Source organism: Apaloderma vittatum, unplaced genomic scaffold (genome assembly GCF_000703405.1).
Source record: "Apaloderma vittatum isolate BGI_N311 unplaced genomic scaffold, ASM70340v1 scaffold13243, whole genome shotgun sequence".
Taxonomy (NCBI): domain Eukaryota; kingdom Metazoa; phylum Chordata; class Aves; order Trogoniformes; family Trogonidae; genus Apaloderma; species Apaloderma vittatum.
The window spans coordinates 3,490-28,388 of record NW_009709863.1 but is presented as its reverse complement, the minus strand read 5'-3'; the positions used below and the strand labels follow the sequence as shown (position 1 = coordinate 28,388).

At 38.4% G+C, this 24,899-nt stretch overlaps 1 protein-coding gene across 2 annotated transcripts; it reads right to left on the bottom strand.

The window, feature by feature from the left end:
• Positions 1-2,063: 2,063 nt before the first annotated feature.
• On the bottom strand, positions 2,064-24,659 carry ERCC8 (excision repair cross-complementation group 8). Of its 2 annotated transcripts, XM_009867092.1 has the most exons (9): positions 24,515-24,659; positions 23,263-23,344; positions 22,586-22,654; positions 20,584-20,650; positions 18,682-18,785; positions 15,060-15,184; positions 10,276-10,473; positions 3,918-4,004; positions 2,064-2,423 (listed from the first exon to the last, which is right to left on the bottom strand). In XM_009867092.1, the coding sequence occupies exons 1-9, from the start codon at positions 24,572-24,574 to the stop codon at positions 2,355-2,357; spliced, it is 861 nt and encodes a 286-aa protein (XP_009865394.1). In that variant the 5' UTR covers positions 24,575-24,659; the 3' UTR covers positions 2,064-2,354. The 2 variants fall into 2 exon arrangements, with proteins under 2 accessions (XP_009865394.1, XP_009865395.1); XM_009867093.1 differs by lacking the exon at positions 23,263-23,344 and having other exon boundaries at positions 24,515-24,536.
• Positions 24,660-24,899: the final 240 nt, after the last annotated feature.

The following is a 24,899-nucleotide window of genomic DNA, read 5'->3' as shown; positions in this document are numbered from 1 at the left end:
ACATGCATTGCAGTTGATATATACAAATGATCCTCTTCATGACAAAAATCACAGTGCGTAATCTTTCTTCAGATTTGCTCCCTATTTTTTCCAATTTTAGAGGAAACAGCCACCACTGGTAATTAAAACTACAATTTGAGAAAAAATGGAAAATTCTCTTCTCTATTTCTGTAAAGTGACAGTGTCAGGCTGGTCCTTAACTTCAGCCAAAACTTCTGGAAGTCTTCCACCCTGCAGCCATCCACTTAATAGTAGGTCTCTCCCAGCAAATACGCGCTTTCATATGAAGCTTGTTTAATTACATTACCTTGACGTGCCCACTCCTCATTTTGCATAATTTTACAAAGCTGATATAGAAGCTGACAGCCTATACCTTGTATGGATATTAGAGAAATACAGTGCATTAATTCTAAAATGCATGCTAATCACAAAAATAACAAACACTATGCAAAAAATATTATCTTTATTTGTACAGTATTTCTTCCTTTTGTCTGAATTTCTGGTCCTAATACTTGCTCTGCTTTGGAAGGAATTTTTCCTCTTCAGAGCTGCGTTTACACCTGACGGGAACCTTTAACGTAGTCACTAAGCTGAGAGCTGAGTTAAGTCTGAACAAACTAGTGTTTGGAATGAGACAAAAACCCCATAAAGCTCCTCATTTTCAGACCAGAGGATGAATTAGGGCCACAAATTCAGATCAAAACAGTTTTGAAAGACTACATTCAATATGTTTTAACTTAAAATATGATCTACTCTCTGCCTTCTACTGTAGCTCAAGCCTGTTTCTGTCCAGGAATTCTTCACACTGGCTAGGGAACTGTGAGAGAAGCATACACAGAAGACTGATCTTAAAAACCTGCTAAGAGAAGCAACAAAAACTCCAACTGAAGTAGTGAGTAGAAACTTTATGGGAGAGATTCAGATACTAGTTGATGGGGTCACCATTTAAATATTTGAATACATGATCTCAGCTATACCTCCTTCTGAACTTAGTACTGCATTTATTGAGAAACCTATGCGAAACTGAAAATGCAAAAGAACAGACATAAAATCCTCTTGGCTACCACAGCACAAAAAGCACTTGAATTTGGGCATAGTCTGTTCCATCTAGACATTGATAAAACTAAGATGGAAGTGTTCCTCCTTCAGGCAAAATCCTATGTATCATTGCAGTGCTAGGGCCTGAATCGTAGGCACTGAAGTTGACCTACAGATGAACCTCACAACCCCACATTATATAGTATTAATCACATGTGTAATGTATTGATAATCTGTTTTAGTGTATAAATATATATATATATATACATTCCAATGCCAATCTGTAAAAGCTTTGCTGTAAACCAAATGTGTAGTGGGAACTAGCAGAGCAGTATTTATCTAAAGGCCAGGTGCAAAGCTGAGAAACTAGCTGCCTTTTGCTTTGTTAGAAGCACATTAACAAGACTGTGAGACCAGAGGCCTGGCTTGGGTGAGAAATACGGGATTAAGGACTGAAATAGGTAGGGAGACTCCTTTTTATTCTTCCTTTAGCCCTGGCCAGGCCCTGGGAGGAATCCAACAGAGCAAACACCACCAGATGTTCCCACATTTGAAGTTATGTAAGGTTGTTTATTTAATAGTATAAAAGCTGGACCCTCTTGCAGTGACTTCGGAGACCTCACCTACGAGTGGACGCACTGTGTAGGGCTTCCCAATTGCTGCGACAGTTCTCCGGAACCCTCACTGCAATGGGGGCTCCCCAGTGACTGCAGATCTGGATGATATTAGGGTGACTGGCATCTTTCTTGATCAGTATTGCTAACTCTATATAGCAACGACTAGGTGCATTACCCTGCTTGTACTCCTCGCTGTTTAAAACTAGAGTATACTAAGCTTGCATTGCCTTGTTCTTGTAGTACTCTGAAATAGTAAAATACGCTGACCCTTCTTCTCTTGGTGTCTGTATCCTTTTCTGCAGAACTCCCCCCGCTCCCTAGGCCAATTAGCAAAACAATCATGTCTCTTGTAAACAAAGCGATTATCTGTTTATGTATCACTGATACCAGAAACAATGCAATATTAAGTGGTTCAAAGAGCTTTTATTTTAAATTTGTCAGCTGTTCAACACTGAATAAACTACACCAATGCATAAGGGCAAGTAAAAAAGTCAGTATGAAAAAGGAATCATTTACATTTAACTGCAACAGTGAAAAAAGAACACAGAGAACAGTGGAAACTTATTTCTGAAAGACTTTGCTCTGACAGAACTGTACCAAAAGTCCAGTCGTAATAAATCCGACAATATCCAATTCTGTAGATAAAATCTGCGAAGGCAGTGCCTGAACATCAATTTCATATCAGCCCATAACTGAAATTCAGCCTTCATCATCACTGCTGCTCCATGCGTCTTCATATGCTGGATTTAAGTGCTGTTGAGGCAGAGACTATAGAAGACAAAATCTCTGTCAATGGTTTGCTTAATTAAGAATACTAAAATAAGTGAGGCCAATGCTAAAGACATTTTTTACATTCCTATATGTAGACAAACTATTGTGTCTGTCATGGCTACTGGATTTTTTTTAACTACTTCTTGGGTCATTTCACAGATTACAGACAGGATAAATTAATTACCAGAAATAAAAAAACCCAAACAACAAACCTTTATTTAATTCCAATTCCAACAAACCCCCCCTCCCCCCAAAACTGACTGGAAGTTTTACAAATGTCAGGTATTACCATGTTTGTTCTCTGTCATTGGTTTTAAGTTATATTTTCCCTGGCCCAGTATAACAGAGTGCTACTGTCAGAAGAAGTAGTCCTGGCGACTATCTACATCTAACAACCACTTCTCACCTCAGGTGCTGCTAGGGTCAGGCTAAAGGGTTTGTGCAGCTACACAGTGCACTGAATCACTGTGAGGTTAAATTTTTTTTACTATTTACTTCTATCCTGGTTTGAGATCCTGGTCATCCAATTCCATTTTAGCACATGAGAGGGAGGAGGAATTAAGAAGCCTGTGGACAGCCTGTGGACAGCAGAACTGCTTCTTTCAGAAGCAGCGTTCGTCTACAACACTTGCAAACAGCAGCTGATTTCAAAAGAATGGCTCATACTACATACCTCACCCATGTCAAATTTAAAGAGGCTGTTCTAATCAGAGCTGGGTAAATAATCTCGTTGCTGTTGGTTTGGTTTTTCAGACTAAGGAAAAACCATGCACACACATCAAAACTCTCAGTTACAGCAGAAATGTTCATTTTGGGTCAGCCAAACACATTTTGGGTTTAGAGCATCTAACCTTTGAAACTACTCTGATTATGTGAATGGCTTCAGTTCCTTAAAATCTGCAATTTTTCCTCCTCAAATTGTTCACGGAAATTTTCATTGCCCAGCTCTAAGAGAGAAAGTATTCTCTTGGCAAACAGTGTCACATGATCTTCCCTACGACAGCCTGAAAAAACCAGCCTCAGACATCAAAGGAAGCTCATTTAGAATCTTCTCTATTATATTTCTGCATCAGGTATGAAGTGTGACATCCCTGATCTTACTGTTTAATACACAGTATATTCTTAAATTATTTAAAATACAATCTTTGGCACTTTTCCAATTCCAAAATAGCATAAACCAGGAAACAGCTTAGAAATTAAGGAAGTTAATACAGACTTTGAAAGATGGATAGCCAATTAACAACTACTACTTTCAACTGAGAAGCCAGAAGTCTGCAAAAGACTAGACTGTAAAACAGTGTCATCTCAAAACTCCACAACTATCAAAAGACTGCAGAGAAAAATACAGGATTTTCCTCCTGGTTTTTAACTCCTGATTAGGAATTATTCCAAATTTTGATGGTGAATCATACACTTCATATTTAATTTCCATAGCACCTCTCCAAATATAGCAGCCAGAGAAAGTGCAGTTCCAACTCACAATTTCATTACCTTTTCAGAAACGTCATCAGGAAGTGGTTCTCGAAGAGCTGGTATCCATGCAAGGATAGTGCAATCTTTGCTACCACTATAAAGTTCCTTTAGGAAAGCAAGCAAAAATTACATTTACACAAATTTACTGAACAGTGACATAATGTTGGGAAAAGAAAGTGGATGAAATATTTGTGTAAAAATAAAGACAAATAAAATAAATGTACAATTTCTAATTTGTACTATAATCTTGATAAACAGTATTTAAAATAGTACACCAAAACAAAAAAAGTTCTTACATTTTCCCCAGATTGGTCACCAAAACACTACCCACATTTCAATGCACTTCATTGCTTAAGTGAACTTTTATTCTGCCCTCTCTCATATGTCCTGAAAAGAAACCTATTTAAACACTTAAGAAGCTTAAGAGACAATTTATGTTCAATGGAGAAGAAACAAATATTTTTTTATTCTAATTAAAAATATGAATTGACTCAAAGGCACCTTGTAATACATGTTAGAAGAGTGCACATGTATGGAACAAAGAAGTGCTAAGTAAATATATTTTCAGTATGCCTAGGGAAGGAAAAAGAACAAATAAAGAACAATCTGAAGTCCGTATCCTGTTGGGAAGGCAGAGACCCAAGACCAATTTATTATTTTTAATATAAATAACTCTATTATCGTAATGACTAAGGACTGAGATTCCATTGTGCAAGGCACCCTGCAAACACATGGCAGCAAATAGTCTCTGCGCAAAACAGCTAACAGTGAAATACAGCTTGGTTTTCTTAGTCATTAGAATAAATGCAGACTTCTCTGGCACTTTAAACTCCAGACATTTTGCTAGCAAGAAACACTGCACCATCTTTGCAGTAATTCTGCACTAATAATGCTTCTATTTTCCAAAGAGCTATGTAAATAAACACACATGAAGATATTCTCATATGCCTTCAATCTTGAGTTATGCCCTTGCTTATTATATGCAATGTCTGACAACACTTGAGCATTGCCATGCATTTAAGCTGCCTGAGTGAAACATATATTTTTTTCTATACTCAGGCGGACAGTATGAAAGCCTTGCTTTAAGCATGTTGGCTTTTACACTTAAAATAGTAACTCTATGCATATGTGAAAATTATTAATATGCTGATTCAACATAAGTTAAATAAATTATTATGGTTTTGTCTTTGCAGAAAGTTTCCTATATGACGTATATTTAATTCTAGAACTGAATTAAACTGACAGCGCAGCAGCTTAATGCCTAATTCCTATAAACACTCATTTATATAGGTAATCTCGTTCAAGAGACATTACATACTTCTGCAAAACTGGTCCCATATGTGAAGTTGTTCATGCATAAAGCACATACGAGAGTCTATAATTTTATGAGAGAGAAGCATCCTGTTTAAATTAAGAGAGAATGAAGTTACACCAAGGTACAGGTCTAATCCGACTTTATGCTGTCAGTAGTACTCTACTCAGTCCTCCTGTTTTTTGATGGGATACAGAATATCAACAGAACTTTAAATCCTCTTCTCACACCAACATTTCTCCTTGTGAACAATGTCACAGTGACATCAGCATACTTCTATTTAATCTTTATTACCACTTGTCTCACTTTCTGATCCTGGCATTGCAAGATCTTCAGTTAATATCTACTTCATTGAGTAATACTTACAACTAGTTATTACAATCTTAAATGGTGACTCATATCTTTTGTCAGTCAAATGAAGAGCCAGTGAGCTCCATGTCTGTTTATGGTACAATATATGGAAATAGTATGCTTTAAGACTTTGTAAATAAAACCTAATTTAACCTTCAGTTAGTTTTATTTATTGGCCTGCCACTGGATTTGCTAAATACTTTGTAGATGTCAGTGGCATTTTTTGAACCATAGAAGTAGCTGTAATTAAAGCAAAACTGTTTCCTGACACACACCTAGTATTCTATGACATGTTATTCATGCATGGTGCTTTATTGCATTTCTTTTTCTGAAAGAGAAACATAGGTCTTGTTTGTTTAATTATTTTAGCCAGCTAATATGGCACAATGGTATGTAGCATATTAAATCCAAGAGTAAACATCATCTAATAGATTACACAATGGAGATTTCCTCTTCCACACCACCCTTGAAATTACCAACCTCCTGCTAAATTAATGCCTCTTATTAAGGGGCCAAATCCTGCAGTTCTTATTACTCAAGCAGACTAACATCTTATTAACTTTACAGATATATTTACGTAAGAATAATTTATGCCAACAATAATATAGTGGATTTTATGGGTCTATTCCCAGGATCTCAGAAGGCATATATACACCCATAACTAAAACACCACTCTGTGGAGACAGCTCCACATGGTATCTCAGACACAAAAGGTATTCTACATAATAAATAGAATGGAAAAGACTAATATGATAGCTAGTTGCTTGTGTATCAGTGATCATACTTGATTATATGGTTCTGAGCAAACAGAAGACGCTTCTCACCTCAAATACATAATTGGTGCAAAGTTAAAGTTCCTTTCAGAGCCTATTCCACTTAAGGAGTAAAACAAAAGACAGTAATTGAAATACAGTTAATGAACAGAAAGAATGTGAGGGACCTGCAGCAATCAGTATTGACCAGAAGTTCTGAACATAGGAAAAAAATAGTAAGAAAATCCAAGGATCAGATTTAAGGGTGGGTAGGACAAAAATAACTCAGCAGGGTTAAAGACAGCAGAAGTTTGAATAAAATTAATATGAAGATAAAAACAACAAAAGAGGGTCATTGCTAGATGGAAATGGTAGAAACTGTGCTGAAATGATGCACAACTCGTTTCATATGAAGCTAGTGCAGTAATTTCAAATGAGCTAATATATATGAAACATGTTAAAAGGCCATCTGCTACACATTTCATCAGTAGATGCATAAATTGGAGAGACTTAGAAGAGACTTCTGGCTTGCTTAAATTACTTACATTTTAATATGTATTGAAGTACTACAAAACTGAAACAGATACAAATGAATGAACTGACATTTCTTTAACCCTAAACATGACAATGGAGAGGGTGATTAAACAATTCAGTTACTGTAGAGTTTAGATATAGGAAAATAAGCATCAGTCAACACAGCAACAAAGAAGGTTTTGTCAAGAAAAAGTGATTTTGCTTACAGCTAGTAGCTGAAACCCCAAATGCACAACTGTGAATAACTTTGTAACATTGATTTAATACTGCATGTAACAGTAAAATAGAACAGGTAACTATACATTTTACAAAAGACTGCATTCTCAGAAGATGAGTTTTAACTGGGAAATTGTAATTTCCATTGGAACAATATGGAAACTGATCCATGTACTTAATTGTCTCAAGACAAAAAGAGCTATCTGGAAGTACAAGAGTGAACTCAGTCAATACCACACTACCACTGCCTTTGGTGTTGATACACTGACTGTAGTAATGTTACTACATCAGAGTAACAATTTAATGCAACTAAATGCAGGCCATTTAAACAAAAAGAAAACTCAGTCACACTTCTAGAACAGAGAACTGAACTCTAGAAAAGGGTAATTCTGAAAGAAAATCAGGAATCACAACAGATAAACAAAGGAAGTTGTTGCCAACATAAATCTATAGCTATAGTGAGTGATGTAGTTCTTATGTGCACAGTCACATACAAGTCATCCCTGTCTAAGGATCTTAAAACCCAAGATAAGACACTATAAAAAGATTCACATTTCCAGGGCTGGAAAACATGATTTACAGTGAGATTTAATCACAGAATCATTGAGGTTGGAAAACACCTCCAAGATCATCAAGTCCAACCAGTCCAACACCAGCATGACCACTAAACCATGCCCTGAAGTGCCACATCTACACATGTTTTGAACATCTCCAGGAATGGTGACTACACTACCTCCCTGGGCAGTCCCTTCCAATGTTTCACTACTCTTCCAGTAAGGAAATTTTTCCTAATATCCAATTTAAACTTCCCCTGGCACAACCCAAACCCATATCCTCTCGGCCTATTGCTAGTTACTTGGGAGAAGAGATTGACCGGCACTTCACTATAACCTCCTTTCAGGTAGTTGTAGAGAGCAATGAGGTCTCCCCTTGGTCTCCTCTTCTCCAGACTAAATGACTGCAGTTCCTTCAGCCATTCCTCATCAGACATGTTCTCTAGACCTCCTCATCAGTTTTGTTGCCCTTCTCTGGACCTGTTCCAGCATCTCAGTGTACTTCTTGTCATGCAACGCCCAAAACTGAACACAGTACTCAAGCTGTGGCATCACCAGTGCCAAGTACAGGGACACGATAACCTCCCTACTCCTGCTGGCCACACTATTCCTCATACAGGCCAGGATGCCATTGGTCTTCTTGGCCACCTGGGCACACTGCTGGCTCATGTTTAGCTGGTTGTTCACCAACACTCCCAGGTCCTTTTCTTCTGGGCAGCTTTCCAGACACTCTTCTCCAGGCCTGCAGCATTGTCTGAGGTCGTTGTGACCCAAGGGCAGGACCTGGCTCTTGGTCTTGTTCAACCTCATACAACTGGCCTTGGCTCACTGATCCAGCCTGTCCAAATCCCTCTGCAGAGGCTCGCTATCCTCCAGCAGATCAACACTCCCATCCAACGTGGTGTCATCTGCAGATTTACTAAAGGTGCACTCAATCCCCTCATCCAGACCACTGATAAAGATATTAACCAAGACCGGCAACAAAACTGAGGCCTGGGGAACACCACTTGTTATCATCTGCCAACTGGATTTCACTTCGTTCACCACCACTCTCTGGTCTCGGCTGTGCAGCCAGTTTTTAACCCAGAGAAGAGCACACCTGTCTCAGCCATGGGCTTCCAGCTTCTCTAATAGAATGCTGTGGGAGATGGTGTCAAAAGCTTTACTAAAGTCCAGGTAGACAACATCCACAGCTTCTCCCTCATCCACAAGGCAGGTCATCTGGTCACAGAAGGAGATGAGGTTAGTTAAGCAGGATCTGCCTTTCATGAATCCATGCTGTCTGGGCCTGATCCCATGGTTATCCTGCATATGCTGTGTGAGTGCACTAAAGATGAACTGCTCTATAATCTTCCCCGGCACTGAGACCTGTAGCTCCCCAGATCCTCCTTCTGGCCCTTCTTGTAGATGGCTGTCACTCTGGCAAGCCTTCGGTTGACTGGGACCTCCCCTGTTAACAAGGACTGCAGATAAATGATGGAGAGTGTCTTGGCAAGCTCCTCCACAAGCTCCCTCAGCACTCCCAGGTGGATCCCATCTGGCCCCATAGACTTGTGAGTGTCCATCCAGTGTAGCAGGTCATTAATTGCTTCCTCCTGGATTATGGGGGGTTTATTCTGCTCTCCGTACCCATCTTCTGGTTCTGAGGGCTGAATAACCTGTGGATAAATGGTCTGACTATTAAGGACTGAGGCAAAGAAGGCATTAAGTACCTCAGTCTTTTCCTCATCCTTGGTAGCAATGTTCCCCCCCCATCCCATAAGCAATGGAGATTCTCCTTGCCTCTCTTTTCATTGTTAATGTATTTATAAAAAACATTTTTTAATTATCTCTCATGACAGTAGTCAGATTGAGTTCTACCTGGCCTTTCGCCTTTCTGATGTTGTCTCCGCATGACCTAACTAGATTCCCGTACTCTTCTTGAGTTGCTGGCTCCTTCTTCCAAACATGATAAACTCTCCTTTTTTTGCTCTTGGTGCTGCCTCACTTCTTTAGCTTATTAAAAAGACCACCAAATATGACTTAATATAAATACAGTAGTACTTTTGTTTAGGAAAGTATTCTTAAAAACAGCTAGGACTTTTTGGGAGTCAAGAAGAGTCCAGAAAATATGTACATTAACTATCGTGTGAACACTTCACCCTTCAGTGGATCTAGTACCCCACTCTCTACTCATGCCAGAACTGTCTTGTCAGTCTAGCAAGGCTTGGGTTCTATTGTTCCACCTGTAACATGTCAAAAACTTTTGGTCACGTCCATCTCAGTGATAAGGCAACATTATTTCAGTTAAACTTACTGGACTCAAAGCAAGAGCTACCAGATTCCCTTCTATGATGTATTGTGTAAGTGGTCATGAAAAGATATCCAAGTGCCCGTTCTGCCTCAGATATTTCTATCTGATATTTCAGAAACAAAAGATGAGAAAGAAAGAGCTGAAAGGTGAGGTACAATCCTCAACACCTCAGGGCAAGGTTACAGCCTTGAAGTCCACACTAACATCCACTAACATCCACTCTGCTCTTGCCACGCCACGAGCCTTAAGAACAATCTGTTGTAAAGTATCTCATAGCAAATTAAGTTTTGATATGCTTAGATCTTTATTACAAGAGAAAATACACCATATGGCAAGAGTAAAAAAATAATTTTACTTTACTTACCTGAAAATTAGGTTGAAACACACAGCAGTCAACAGTACTATAATGCCCTCTAAGCATAGTTACCAGCTCTCCTGTAAAAATCGTATAAACGGCAATCGTACTGTCATATGGTACAAAGGCAAACTCTGGATTACAGTCACAAGAGGTGGCAAATTTGAGTCCTTTCCTACTTTCATTACAGACTTTCCCATAATTCACCTGCAAAATGAAGGATTATACATAACTATATTTATATAGTTATTATATATATTTATTTAGTTATTATATATAACTAAAACTACGGGAAACAACCTCACATGTAAAGGTCTATTTCACTTCTTTAAAACCCAATAAAATTAATTTTAAGCTTCTCAATCTTATTACAACTCTTGAGATTTCCAATTACAGATGTTTATTAAGAGAATAATTCTCCTGTTCATTAAAAGTTCAGCCTCCTTAAAATCAACCTTAAGAAAGGGAAAAAAAGATATGCCTAAAAATCAACAGTGCCACACTTAGAATCTGCACAGACTATTGTTTTCCAGATCTACACTGACCAGCCTAACCTATCACTGAAGTTAGAACTGGTTCAGGAATTACTGCCTTAAACATTTTCCTAGGTGACCTAGCTAATAACTTCATTTCAGATACTGAAATTATAAAAAGAACTCTTTAGGCACAATAGTGTACAGTTATAAATTACAGAATCATAGAATAGTTTGAGTTGGATCTTTAAAGGTCAGCTAGTCCAACCCACCTGCAGTGGCAGGGACACCTTCAACTAGGCCGGGCTGCTCAGAGCCCTGTGCAACCTGACCTTGAATGTTTCTGGGATGGGGCTTCCAGCACTTCTCTGGGAAACTAGTTCCTGTGTCTCACCATCCTTCCAGTGATGAATTTCTTCCTAATATCTAGTCTAAACCTGGCTTCTTCTAGTTAAAACCATTGCGCCCTGCCCTATCGCAACAGGCCCTGCTAAAAATTCTGTCCTCAGCTTTCCTGTAGACCCCTTTAAGTACCAGAAGGCCACTACAAGGTATCCCTGAAGCCTTCCTGTCCCCAGACTGAACAATGCCAACTCTCTCAGCCTGTCTTCACAGGAGAGCTGTTCCAGCCCTCTGACCATTTTTCTGGCCCTCCTGGACCCCCTCCAACAGGTCCATGTCTTTCCTGTGCTGAGGATTCCAGAGCTGAACACCGTACTGCAGGTGAGTTCTCATGGGAGTGGAGCAGAATCACATTCCTTAATCTGTTGGTCATACACGTCTTAATGCAGCACATGATACGATTGGTTTTCTGGGCTACAAGTTTACACTGCTGGCTCACATCCAAGTTATCACCCACCTCTGTGCCCTTCTCTACAGGACTGCTCTCAAACATTTCATCTCCCAAACTGTAATAATAGTGGGGATTATCCTGACTGAAGTGCAGGACCTTGCACTTGGCCTTGCTGAACCTCATGAGATTCAGACTGGCCCATTTTTCAAGCCTCTCTGGGTCCCTCTGGATGGCACCCCTTCCCTCCAGTACATCAACAAGACCACACAGCTTCTTGTCATCTGCATACTTGCCGAGGGTGCACTTGATCCCACTGTCTATGTAAGTGATGATATTAAACATTACTGGTCCCAATACTGCAAGACTTTAATCTATAGATTGAACAAAAATTGTTCTACACTACCTTCCACCCTATAAGTGCCCTTTATTTACCAGACTTGACTGATGTTGCAGAAAACTACACTTCTAAAGTGTATATGACAGTAGGATGGCAAAGAATGAAGCATTAGTCTAGAACTAGCCCTAAAGACTTCTTGGCAAGTCATCTCTTGCTCAGGGAAGAAGGAGCAGAGGAAAAATATCTGCAATGCAGGGAAAGATTTTGCATCTCTCCCTCACCAGTTAACAAGAAACAGATACGCATATGCAGCATGAAACGAAGCATGGCCTAAGCAAAGGACAAAGTAAAGACATTAGTACAGAGTCTCATGAAGGAGAAGCAAAGGAAGAATAACTTGCTCAGCTATTATAGGCTAGTTAAGAGTGATAAAAAAACCCTATCTTCTAACTAAAGTCAAAACACGACTGAGAAATTCAATACTGTTCCCTATAAGGGCAGATGGGATAGGAGCAAATGCTGCATTTCTAAGATGTAGCTTGTGAGGTGTATGGGAAGCCTTGCAAATAAAAGTGGTATAAGAAGCATAGCTTATTAGTATCTATACGTGTCAAGCTGTTGACAAGTTCTATATGGATTAAAATATCACCAAACTTTCAAAGTGGGAAGTTTCCAAACATGCTAGGAAATACTCCAGTTGGATATATCAGTCTAATTGGGTCCTACGAGACATCAAAATTGTATTCATGCAAAAACAGAGAAATATATTCATGAGGACAGTACAGCTTATTTCTAAAAAAACCCACCCCTTAATAATAAACAAGTATGCTTCATATGTCAAAATTCTAATGCTTTATTTTAATGAGGAAGAAGTCCACTATGAACACCTGAAATTCACACATTATTTCATTACTATAAAGTATTTTCTCTAATAAACATATCAGTATTTTAACTTTATGTTTATTAATACTACAGAGCATTATATATAAAAAATTTTGTTTTCAAATAGTATTGTTCTACAAGCTACACTCCCATTTTTTTCTGAAAACCAGAGATTCACTTATATGTACATGACAGGAAATCTCTGGGTTGATTTTACAGCTCCCTACTCGAACCTCATGGCCTATACTTAAAAAAAAAAATAAATCCCAAGTGCGACATCTTTTGACTATAAACTAGTAGATTTGTGAAATTTGTCAGCTCAATATTCTAATACAAATATCCTGCTTTTTCAGGTTCTTGATCCATACCACACCAGTGGCCTGAGTCCAAAGTTTGAGGCAAATATAAGCATTAGTCAGCACGGGCCTGGCAAGGAAGATGACAACCTGTTGCTCTACTTTCAAAGCATGCTGTTTCATAGCAAAGAGCACTTATATAAGAAAAGTGTAATAAAAAGGAGTCCTGAGAAAATCTCAATCATCATAAAAATGCATAAGAAGAGAGTCTGATTAGCATACAAGTAGGTTGATTTTTTTCTTACATATTGAGAGGATATTTTCATGAGATGTGGAGCATATGTACTTTGCAGATACCACTGCTCACTTTGTAAAGACTGTGTTTGTAAATATTGCCTGTGTTGAAATGACTAGCATTAACAAGACTTAAGAGGCATATTACTGTGCTGATAAAGAGCAACTAAACTCCTTCACACTGCACATGAGCTGTAGCAGCAACAATTCCCAAGCCACAACATTGCTCATAACAAAGAAGGGAGGACTGGAGGCTGGGAAAAGCAAATTACATAGCTATACTTAGTGTAAATGTTACTGCTTGACAGGGGAGCAACAGAAAGGAAAGAATGTTGCCAAAACAGAACTGAAGACAGATCTTAAAAATTGGCTTCATCTTTTGAGCAGACAGATGAACAGAAAACCTGTTTCCTATTGTTTGACTCTTCCTATACTCAGTGAATCACAATTTTTTTGTGATGGGCGATGTATGTGAGATGTGTATGACTCCAACATTCATTTCTCTTACTAATTTAAACAGTCCACTAGGGTACCAATGGAGCTCATTTCTCATAAAAAAAAAAAAATCATATGCCTGGCTTAATTGCTATACCTTTTGAAAGGTACAGAAAATACCCCATGGATATCAAAAAGACTGTCTAGTAAGGGAAATAAAGGGACTAGAGTATGAATTTATATTACCTGTTTAAGCATTTATTTGTATCCTGGTTCCTTAAAATTAATGTAAGCAGTATCTCTGGGCAGTGTGTGAAAATACTCTGGACAATACAATTCCAGACTTGAAAAAGCAAGACAGGATCAAGCTATTCCACACTGAATAAGAAAATTGTACAATAGCCTATGAAACAAGTGAACAAACTAACAGGCACAGAAAAACAAAAAACAGTCATCCAGCTGGTGACAGGAGAGTGAAGAAACTGCATTATCTACTTTGGCGATGGTGATTTGAAGACAGAAAGATGTCTGTACATGAAGTGCTGAGAACAAGCTGGCAAATACGGGTAGCATGGAGATAGAACAGTCCTTTCATTTATGTCTATAAGGAATTCTTTTTGCTGTATTCCGAAACTAAGTGGCAGAAGAAAAAGACTTCTAAAGTACAGTAAAATCTCTTCCTTTCCTGATAGCAATGACAGAACCCAATCACGACAGGTTAAAATTCCACAGAAACTGACTTACCTAATAAGTTATTTCAAAATAAACACAAGAAACAATTTTCTTTACTGAGCAGAAAAACAGGAACCTTCAGCAAAACACAAACCATAGAAAGAATTGAAGCAGCAGTAGAGATTTAATTCCCCCTCTGCATTTGGTTGCAATGCAGATAAAGGGGGACAGGTATTTTTAACACTGCTATGCGACTCCACAAGAAAGATTGTACAAAAATACAAAGCTGCAAGGAAGTGAGGCAGTCAACCAGTGAAACTCTCAGGTATGTACAGCTGCCCCAATTGTCACTGCATATTAAGGTTTTCACCACTGTCTGAAGTGTTTTCAGCTACGCTCACCAATTTATAAAGTTACTATACTCAATCTTTAAGCAGATCCAGGCTTCTTCGTACTCTGTTTTTTAATAAGTAGGTATACGAAAAGAAAGCTGGACCAGATATATCCTTTATGAAAATTAATAAAAATACGAAGTGGTAACAACACTTGCACAGACTGTAAATCTTCTAAAATTAAGTTGCAAGTAAGAACCAAAGACCTTGAAAACTTACTAATGTGTTTTCTCCAGTGGAGCTGTTCCAGAGTCGCATGCGGTCATCTGTACCGATGGTCAACAGATAAAGTCCATCATTTGTATAGCATAAACCATTAACTCTTCCATTGTGGGCAGTGCTTGCTGTAATGAAAAAGAGCTGGTTCAGATTTCTACAGAAGAATTACTTTTTTGAATACACAGTTTTACTTCAACGTATAGTACTGAAAGTGCTGTTGAAATGGTAACATATCAGTAGAGCATAAACTCTGATTTATAAAAACATCAGGCTGGAGATTGTTCACCAACAGTGTTCCTCGGGGTTCAATACTCAGGCGAGTTCTGTCTGATACTTTTATCAACGATCTGAATGCAGGAGTTGTATGCAACATTAACAAATTTGCTGTTGATACCAAACTGAGAGGTGCTGTTGACCCTCTCGAGGGCCAAGAGGCCTTGCAGAGGGATCTAGACAGATTGCAGCATTGGGCAAGCATCAATGGTACAACATTTAACGAGAACAAATGTTGGATTCCACATCTAGGACAGAGTAACACCAGGAACAAGTATAAACTGGGAGAGGAGAGGCTGGAGATCAGCCCTGCAGAAAGAAATCTGGGGATGCTGGTTTGCAGCAGCTCAATAGGAGTCAGCTGTGTGCCTCAGCAGCCAAGAGGACAAAACCAGTTCTGAGGTGCGTCAAATAGGTGACTGATGTCCCAAGTGACTGAGGTGGTTGATACCCCAAGCCTGGCAGTGTTTTGGAGACATCTGGACAACTACCTTAACAACACGCTTTAGGTTTTGGTCAGCCCTGAATGACACAGACAGTGGGATCAAGGGCACCCTCAGCAAGTTGGTAGATGACACCAAGCTGAGTGGTGTAGTCAATATGCAAGTGGGACGGGATGTCATCCAGATGGACCTGGACGAGCTGGAAAAGTGGGCCTGCGTGAACCTCATCAGGTTGACCAAGGCCAAGTGCAAGGTACTGAACATGGGCCAGGGCAATCCTTGGTACCAATACAGGTTGAGGGACGATGTGACAGAACGTAGCCCTGAGGAAGAGGACTCGGGAGTGCCGGTGGATGAAGAACTGGACACGAGCCAACAATGCACACTCATAGCTCAGAACGTAAATTGCATCCTGGGCTGCACCAAGAGAAGTTTGGCCAGCAGGTTGAGAGAGGTGACTCTCCTCCTCTACTGTGCTCAGGTGAGACCTCACCAGGAGCATTGTGCTCAGCTCTGGAGCCCTCAACACAAGAAGGACAGGGACCTGTTGGAGCGAGTCCAGAGGAGGGCCCCAGAGATGATCAGAGGGCTGGAACACCTGCCCTGTGAGGACAGGCTGAGAGAGTTGGAGTTGTTCATTCTGGAGAAGGCTCTGGGGAGACCTTATAGTTGCCTTCCAGTACTTAAAGGGAACCTGTAAGAAAGATGGGGGCAATCTTTTTAGCAGAGCCTGTTGTGACAGAACAAGGGCAATAGTTTTATACTAAAAGAGGATAGATTCAGACTGGATATAATGAAGAAACGTTTTACAGTGAGACACTGGAACAGGTTGCCCAGAGAGGTGACATTCAAGGTCAGGCTTTTATGTCCTGGTCACTGCAGGGAGGTTACTAGATGACCTCTTAAGTTCCCTTGCAGCCAAACGCATTCCATGATTCTACAATTCCATGAAATGGTCAGGCAGTAGGACTAGATGATCACTGTAGACACCTTCAAACTGAAATAGTCTATTCTCTGTATTCTTTATAGAGTACTATAATTTAATTCCATGAGTTCACTCTGCAAGACTGCTCATTCTTAAATAGGTTAAGGTAGCTAAAATCCAACTCAGTGCTACCATAACAATTGTAATTATTGTGCCCATAAATTAACTCACTGCAAAACAGACAAGGTATCTCTGCATTATACTGCAATACACAACTTATCTCTTATCTGTTTTTCAACTATTTTAAATAAGAATAATTCTTGTATTTGGCTTAGTTTAAATATATTTCAATATATTTATATTTATTTGTATTTCAATATATTTAATCTCCCAGTATATGTGATTGCCATTAGATTATGAAAAAAATCACCTTGAACATGTCAGACAGAGAAATAAAAGTTGAAAAGAGAATTGTGTTTGAACAAGAAAACATGTCATTCAAAGGAATGTATAAAATGGCACAAATTATCTTGGGAGATACCTGAAAGGAGGTTGTAGGAAGGGAGGGGTTGGTCTACTCTCTCTAGTGGTGAGTGACAGGACAAGGGGAAAAGGCCTAAATTTGCGCCAGGGGAGGTTCAGGTTGGATATCAGGAAGAATTTCTTTACTGAGAGGGTTGTCAGGCATTGGAACAGGCTGCCCAGGGAGGCGGTTGAGTCGCCATCCTGGAGGTGTGTAAGAGACAGGTGGATGTTGCGTTGAGTGATGTGGTTTAGTGGTGTTCACAGAGCTAGGACAAAGGCTGGACTTGATCTTGAAGGTCTCTTTCAGCTGAAAATGTTATATGATTCTATAACACAATTTTGGCTTTTGTAGAACAAAATTTGTCCAAACTGTTCTTTTTTCTTAAGTTTAAAATGCTCTAAAGAAATCTATATTTCAAAAATTTCTTGAATTTCGATGAAGTTTAAAATTGTCACAACCAAACTTTTGTATTACCACACTAAAATTTACATAGTAGAGAACACGGTTAGTAAAACAGATACTTACCAATGCTTCATATTCTCTAATTGTACATTTTGGAAAATTAGTTTAACTTTACAGAGATTTGCACTCAAATCCCTTTGTTCAGAGCCATGACACAGTTTCTGTTTTGTGATTCAAATTCAATTGTATGTATTTCTACCTCAGAGCAATGAGTGTTCAAGTACTTTTTTTGCCTGCCAAAATTAAATATCTTCTGTCCAGAACTGACCAAAATTAACGAACTACAACTTAAAATTCAGAAGTTTCTCTTTAGTTTTGTTTTTTTTCTGTAGGTACAGATATGTGACCTGAAGATACATAAAAATAGTAATGTCGTAGCTAGTAACAACTGGTACAAGACACTGTTACTACGTTTGACTGTACTGAAAGGAGTGTAATTTAGCTGCTTGTAAAATTAAACGTAATCATAAATTTATACTTTATTGTATACTTTACACAGATAAAAGGAAAATAATTAATTTTATGGCACTACATATAAGAAAAATATTCTAGAGGCTTGCATTGGAAGGAAGACTAATTTAAACAGTGAAAGGAATGTGCTTTCCTGGGCTTTGTGTTGTCTCTGTTTTTAAAGAAGAGCAATTAATTACTGGAATAGCTTATGAAGTGATTTTTACATGTAACCTTATCTACAGCAGGAAAGAAGTCCTCTGCCCATAAAAGCAAAGGCAAAATTTCCCCTTTAAAAGGGAAAAATATTTAGAACAGATACAATACTGTTGCCAAGGAGATCTCCCTCTAAACAAGATCTCCAATCACAAACATTGTATCTACAACAGAAGCAACTGAACAAATTCAGTGGCGTGTGTTACATAGTAGGTAACAACTGAATTACCACTACTCTCCTTGCTGGTCATAGCATTCAACACAGTTATGAAATAACAGAATGCCTGTAGTTACATATGGATTACCAACAGTTATAATCTGTATTACCTGCCTCAGAAGACGCTTTGGACTTTTCTCCATTGTGCTGATCAAGTGTACTCAGGCATCCTGACGCTCTCCTCACATCCCATAATTTTACTCTACTGTCAGCACTAAAATAAAGAGATTTGTATGCATGAAGCAAATTGTTTGTACCCTCGTTCAATATTTTTAGTCAACACACCTAGCACTCACCCTGGTCCAGCAACTGTTCTGTAGGCACATCCAAGCCAATACAATTTCACAAAAGGATTTTTAAGGCAGACTTCAGACACTCATTTACATGTATTAATAAAGACAACTGGTACCCTCCAGGCACCTAAGCTGAATGAATGTTTTTCTACAATGCAGTACACTTGGCCTATTTGTCTACAACACAAAACACTTGCATACATGCACAGAATAGGCCAAGTGCAAGGTCCTGCACCTGGGTCAGGACAATCTCAAGCACAAGTAGAGGCTGGGCAATGAGTGGCTTGAGAGTAGCCCTGCAGAGAAGGACTTGGGATGCTGGTTGATGAAGCACTTAACATGAGCTGGCAACATGTGCTGGGAGTATGTACCGGGCTGCATAAAACCAAATCTGGCCAGCAGGTCAAGGGAGGTGATTCTGTCCCTCTACTCTGCCCTGGTGAGTGCCCACCTGCAGCACTGATTTCAGCTCTGGTGACCTTTAACACAAAGAAGGATGTGGACCTGTTTGAGCAAGTCCAGAGGAGGGCCACGAAGATGACCAGACCGCTGGAGCTCCCCTCCTATGAGGACAGCCTGAGGGAGTTGGGGCTGTTCAGCCTGGAGAAGAGAAGGCTCCATAGAGACCTTACAGCTGCCTTCCAGTACCTGCAGGGGGCCTGCAGGAAAGCTGGGGAGGGACTTTTTATAAGGGCAGGTACAGAAGATGGCTACATGCATGTAGGCTGGATAGGTCTATATGCTGTTGTCACAAAATGCTACGGCAGAGAAGCACTGAGAGCTTCCTTCTGCAGGAACTCGGTGGCTCTGTCTACATTACCAGGGTGGCACAAGGAGGGTCAAGGTTCGGGCTGCTGTGATTCATTCCGGTTCCCAGGCTGCATGCTGATGCTCTGCTCACACCCTGTCTTTGCCAGCAACAAAAGCTATTATAAGCACTGGTTCTAGGTACACGCTTAGAGAGCAGCACTGCAGGCAGTGCACTCCGTATGGCACCTTGATGGGCAGCTTGATTCGAGCATTTCAGAGGCACACTTCTCTGTGCACTACAAGGTATAGCTAGGAGGTAAATTCATAAAAAAGATCACTTCACATGCACTAAGTCTCCAATGTAGATGTATTTACTGAAACTTAACTGTCCCTTTGGAGGAAAGAAAAACATCACAAAACCAAAAATACTTTTCACACCAGCTGAACAAAATCAACTGGACTTCTTGATTCTACAGGTGGAAAATGCACCCAATCAAACTACTTCTAACTGAAGCACTACATATTTTTTCCTGTATGTTTTTAAGTTAGATTAGTGTATTAATACCAGGAATGCATGTAGTATGCAAATACAAATTGACTAAAGTTTTGATATAATTGAGCATGATTAACTACAACAGTACTTCAAGCTAAACATGTCTTACTTTGTTATAAAGCACATTAGCAATAAACAATAAATAGTATCTCTATAATGCTCTATCATTTTCCTATACCTTTAAATGCAATTACTATTTCAAAACTCTGTACAAACTTCCTATAAAATAAGCATCACTTCAAGAGCTCTTCGTACGTAGCTTTTCTAGGCAAGATCTGCAAAATAGTGAATGACTTACAGTAAATGATGAATAAGTTTAAAAGGGCATTTGAACTGTAATACGCATGCATAATGAATATGTAAAATTTTACCATCATGCAATTTTAGTGCATGTAACAGTCCAGCAATATTCCTACCTTGCTGTTGCCAAAACATACTCCTGACGTGGGGACCAAGACACTGCCAGCACTTCTTGCCTGTGACCTAAGAATTATATGAAAAGGTTTAAACACATCATTTTTTATAACTAAAAGCAAATACTTAGCTTTTTAAGATCTGACAACCCACAACAATAATCTAAATTGTAATATTTGTTTTTCGTTTTGTGAAAATACATTATTTGGGGCTAGAGGTTATTCCTCTCTCTTTCTATTGCTCAGGTGGGATTGCAGTGATATATCAAGCATCATATGCATGTAACTTTTGATAACAAAGACAGTTTTACCTATGCAAAACTCATTACAGCACAGTCACAGCAACTGAGTTTACTTTAAATACTGTTATTAAATTTTGTGTTAGCCCTGGTTTCTCACACATAGAAGGACCTTTCCATTTGTTTTTCTTCAAATCCCTTCAAAATGTTTACTTAGAAGTATCTTTACCTTTGGTACTCAAGATTAAAACTTTGTTCAGCTTATCCTCAAATACTCTTGTCCTGAATTTGAGACTTTTTTCCCCTAATTAGGTCTGAAATATTAAGATATTAAGACAAATGTCTTCTCAGCAATGTCATATCCAGTTCAGTTTAGTGGCAAATAATACATATACAGACACAAGTTTTAAAAATTGGACAGTTCGAAAAATGTGAAATAAAGAAATAAAATAGGAAATGTAAGGTATCCTAAATGGAAGGACTGTAATCCCATTTCATGTAATAACTGAAGAAAATTGTTGAAAAATAAACTAAGTCATACAAACATGCTTTTCCTAATGCAGTTTAGAGCTATGTTTCTGGCACATCTTCTAGTAGTTGGTTTTCCATTAACTGAAGTAATTAAAAACGCTGTGATGCTCAAGATAATGGAAATAATCTCCATAACACAGGTACTACAGGATACACTTGAAAGGCTGAGAGGAGACACGTTTATTTGCATCCATTAAATAAACTAGAAGCCAAGTATTTAGCTCCATTTAAACTGCTAGAGTTAGCCTATGTGAAAAATACTCATATACTTTCAAGACAATGTTGAGCACTTCAAGTTCTGTAAAGAATTATTAGATTATGTATAGCGGAGGACATAATCTGCTTCCACTTGTTTCTCCAACATCGAGCTAGTTCTAACAGGCTGCATGCAAATACACAACCAGCTTGTGTGTGCAAAGCACGAACTATTGTGCCAAAATTAAGAAGCCCTGCTGAAACCACACTGATTCTAGGGAACTACTTAAGCTTAAGCTCTGCATCACACAAAACGCACCTAGGCTGCTTTTACACTTGAGCTGACCAGTGAAGAAATAGAGCTGCATTTTGCCTTGCTGTGCCTGAGCTAAAGCTTCTCTACAGTTTCTAGATCAAACCTGGCTCTTCCTCTGCTGGTCTGAACAGTGAAGATTTACCTTGCAATGGCCTTCACTTAAGCAATGCGTATATATTTTCATACTCAAAAAAAGTGAACACTTATGTTCACTGAATTAGGTAAATGCAAAGGATTACAGACCACCCTTCTATAGCAAGCAGTATCTTGCCTCTTAAACAGAAACTTCTAAACAAATCCATGCAAGCATCTCCACAGGATATTTTGCTAAAAACAGTGAAGACTTTCTTGCTTTGGTGTGAGTTTTTTGCTGTTGTTTTGTATACACTTTTAAAAGAAAAAACAGCACCCCATATTGAATTTCTATTAACACAAACCCAATGTCTATGTTTAGCCATGTCATAAATAGTAATCACTGCAGATTAGATCATGAAAATGCACAGACATCTATAATTGTTGATTAATTAATATTTGTTTTATTCAAATCATTAGCACTAGACTAACACCCAAAGAACCTTTTGCCGCTGTGTAACTTTCACAACGGGCAATAAATAAATTAGTCATATTACTTACAAAGAATACATTGTATATAGTGTTTCTTTACAGGACTTGTTTTACTCAAAGTAGTTATTGTTTAACATTTATGTTTCAGACTAAAATGTACCCTGCAGAATGTGAGAACAAGATCCAGACTTCAAGTCACAGAGCTGTACTTTGGGGCTTTTGGTACCAACTGTAAGAAAAGAAACAAAGAGAGCTAAAAGAAAAACCCCAGCATTTGAGAGAACAACAAAATATCTTAGCAATAACAAAGAAGCAGAAGAAAAGTATTAGCTGTATTAGTTGCTTAACAGTTCATTTAGTCAGAGCAATGCATTCTATTAATAGATTTGTATTTCTAGTTCAAGTAAATTTACCATATAACAAACAAAATTTAGAAACCGGGGATAAACAGGACAATACCTGTGAAAATTAAAAGTATCTACTCTTTTTTCTTTTTCTTTGCTAAACAAAGTTAAACTGTGTATATGTAAGCAATAAACACACATGTATTAACACAATTAACTGTGTTTGGATCTAATAACCTTCAAATGCTAACTTATGTAAAGAAATTACAGTTAGGAATTTTTATCTAGAAGGAGATTATATTGATGCACTATTTCAGAAGAACAAATGTGATAGTCTCATTGACATGATTGGACTAATCGAAAATACTATATTTTACCAATGACCTTACATCTTATAAAGACCTAAAGGAAAGGAAAAAAATCCTACTGAATATTACTTACTTGTTGCTATGTATTGAAATACATAAGGCATTTCTTAAAGCAACATACATACCTGCTATTAAAGAATGCTTTGTAGCAACTGGAGACATGTGGTGGCTATAGACTGTCCCCTCAAAGTGAAATACATCTGCAGGCTAATAATAAAACATTGATCATGTTAAATTAATCTTCAATTCCTCAACAAAACTGAACCAAACAACAACAAAAAACATACACAATAAAAAAACAAACCACCAAAACAAATACAAAATTATTAGTGTCCTTGAAAGTGTTAAAAAGTAATGATATATTATGTTGGTTTTAATAATCCAATTACTTTCAGGTACAACTGCTTTTGTTGTCTCATTCTAAAATATTGGATATAAAACAAAAACAATTTAAACTAAGTTGTTTGTGTTTTAAAGTAAAAACATGTGGTGGCAAATCAGGTTAGTGCACACTGTATGTTTTAAGTAAAGCTACCAGAGCTACCTGGAGAGTGAAGATTTCCTAACTGTAAACACGGCTTTGCATCTCATGGAAAAAAGAGGTCAAAATTTATTCCCTCTTGTGTCCATAGGATGAGAGATCTCTTGCTTTTTAAAAATGCTTTCACTATGCACAGAATAACATTCAAATAGCATCAGTGTAAACTCATTAATACATTCATACTGGCAACAGGATAGATTGCATTCATGAATTCATAGTTAAACAATTAGATGAGAAGATTAGTTAGCCAAAGCAACCCAAATTCCTACAAGCAACCTAAATTCCTGTTTAATAATGCCAGTCACATTGGTTAGCATTTTCTTAAGGGCTTCTCTCATTCTCCATCAATTTTTAGAACTGGTGTCTATAGTACTTAAAACAGCAGAATTTTGGACCTAATGACCTGGATGCCAAGACCCTCAGTCCTTCAAAATCAGTATTTAGGCCTTGGTTACTAAAAAGCGAGCCCTGCTGTACGCTACCATTACACTCAACAGTCCTCTAGAATGAACTACAGACCAGTCCTTGGTTGACAAGTTTACACACCATAAATTCAACCAGCTGTATTCTTGTTCACAGCAGAAGCAGAAAGGACTTGCACTAAGTGTTGCAAGCTTTCAGAGAGTTTAGACATTCAGGTCTTCAGAAAAAGAGAGGGACCCACTAAGGCATGCGTGAATGCCAGAACCACGCTGCCCTCCTGCTGCACCCACAGTTCTAGCAATTGCCTGGTTCTTGTCCTTCTGGATGCTTGGTCCCGTTGAGCTCTGGGACAACTGCAGATGTGGAATGACTGTACACAAAGAAGCCTGCAAGCTGCAGAAATTCTCTCTTACTTGTAAAGTATTTGTATCCCATATTTTCAAAGTTTTATCAAATGAGCTGGATGTAAACATGCCGGTGTCATGAGGATACCACTGGACGGTCTCCACACTGAATTTATGTACGTGAGGATGGCTCCTAAACTCAGGGAGAAGATTACAATTGATTAGAATCTTGATAATCACGTTATAATTGTCTTCATATCTGATGACAAGTTGAAACATAGCTTAGACTTTTTTCTTTTTTTTCAAGAACTAGTTTTAGTACCTCAATTTGAAACCAACCAATGTTGAAGAGATCTCATTTCAAGAAACTACAGATCACTTACTGTTTGAAAATATAGTATCTGTAGCATATCTCAAAATAAGACATTCAGTCTGAGGCATAAAAAGCACTATT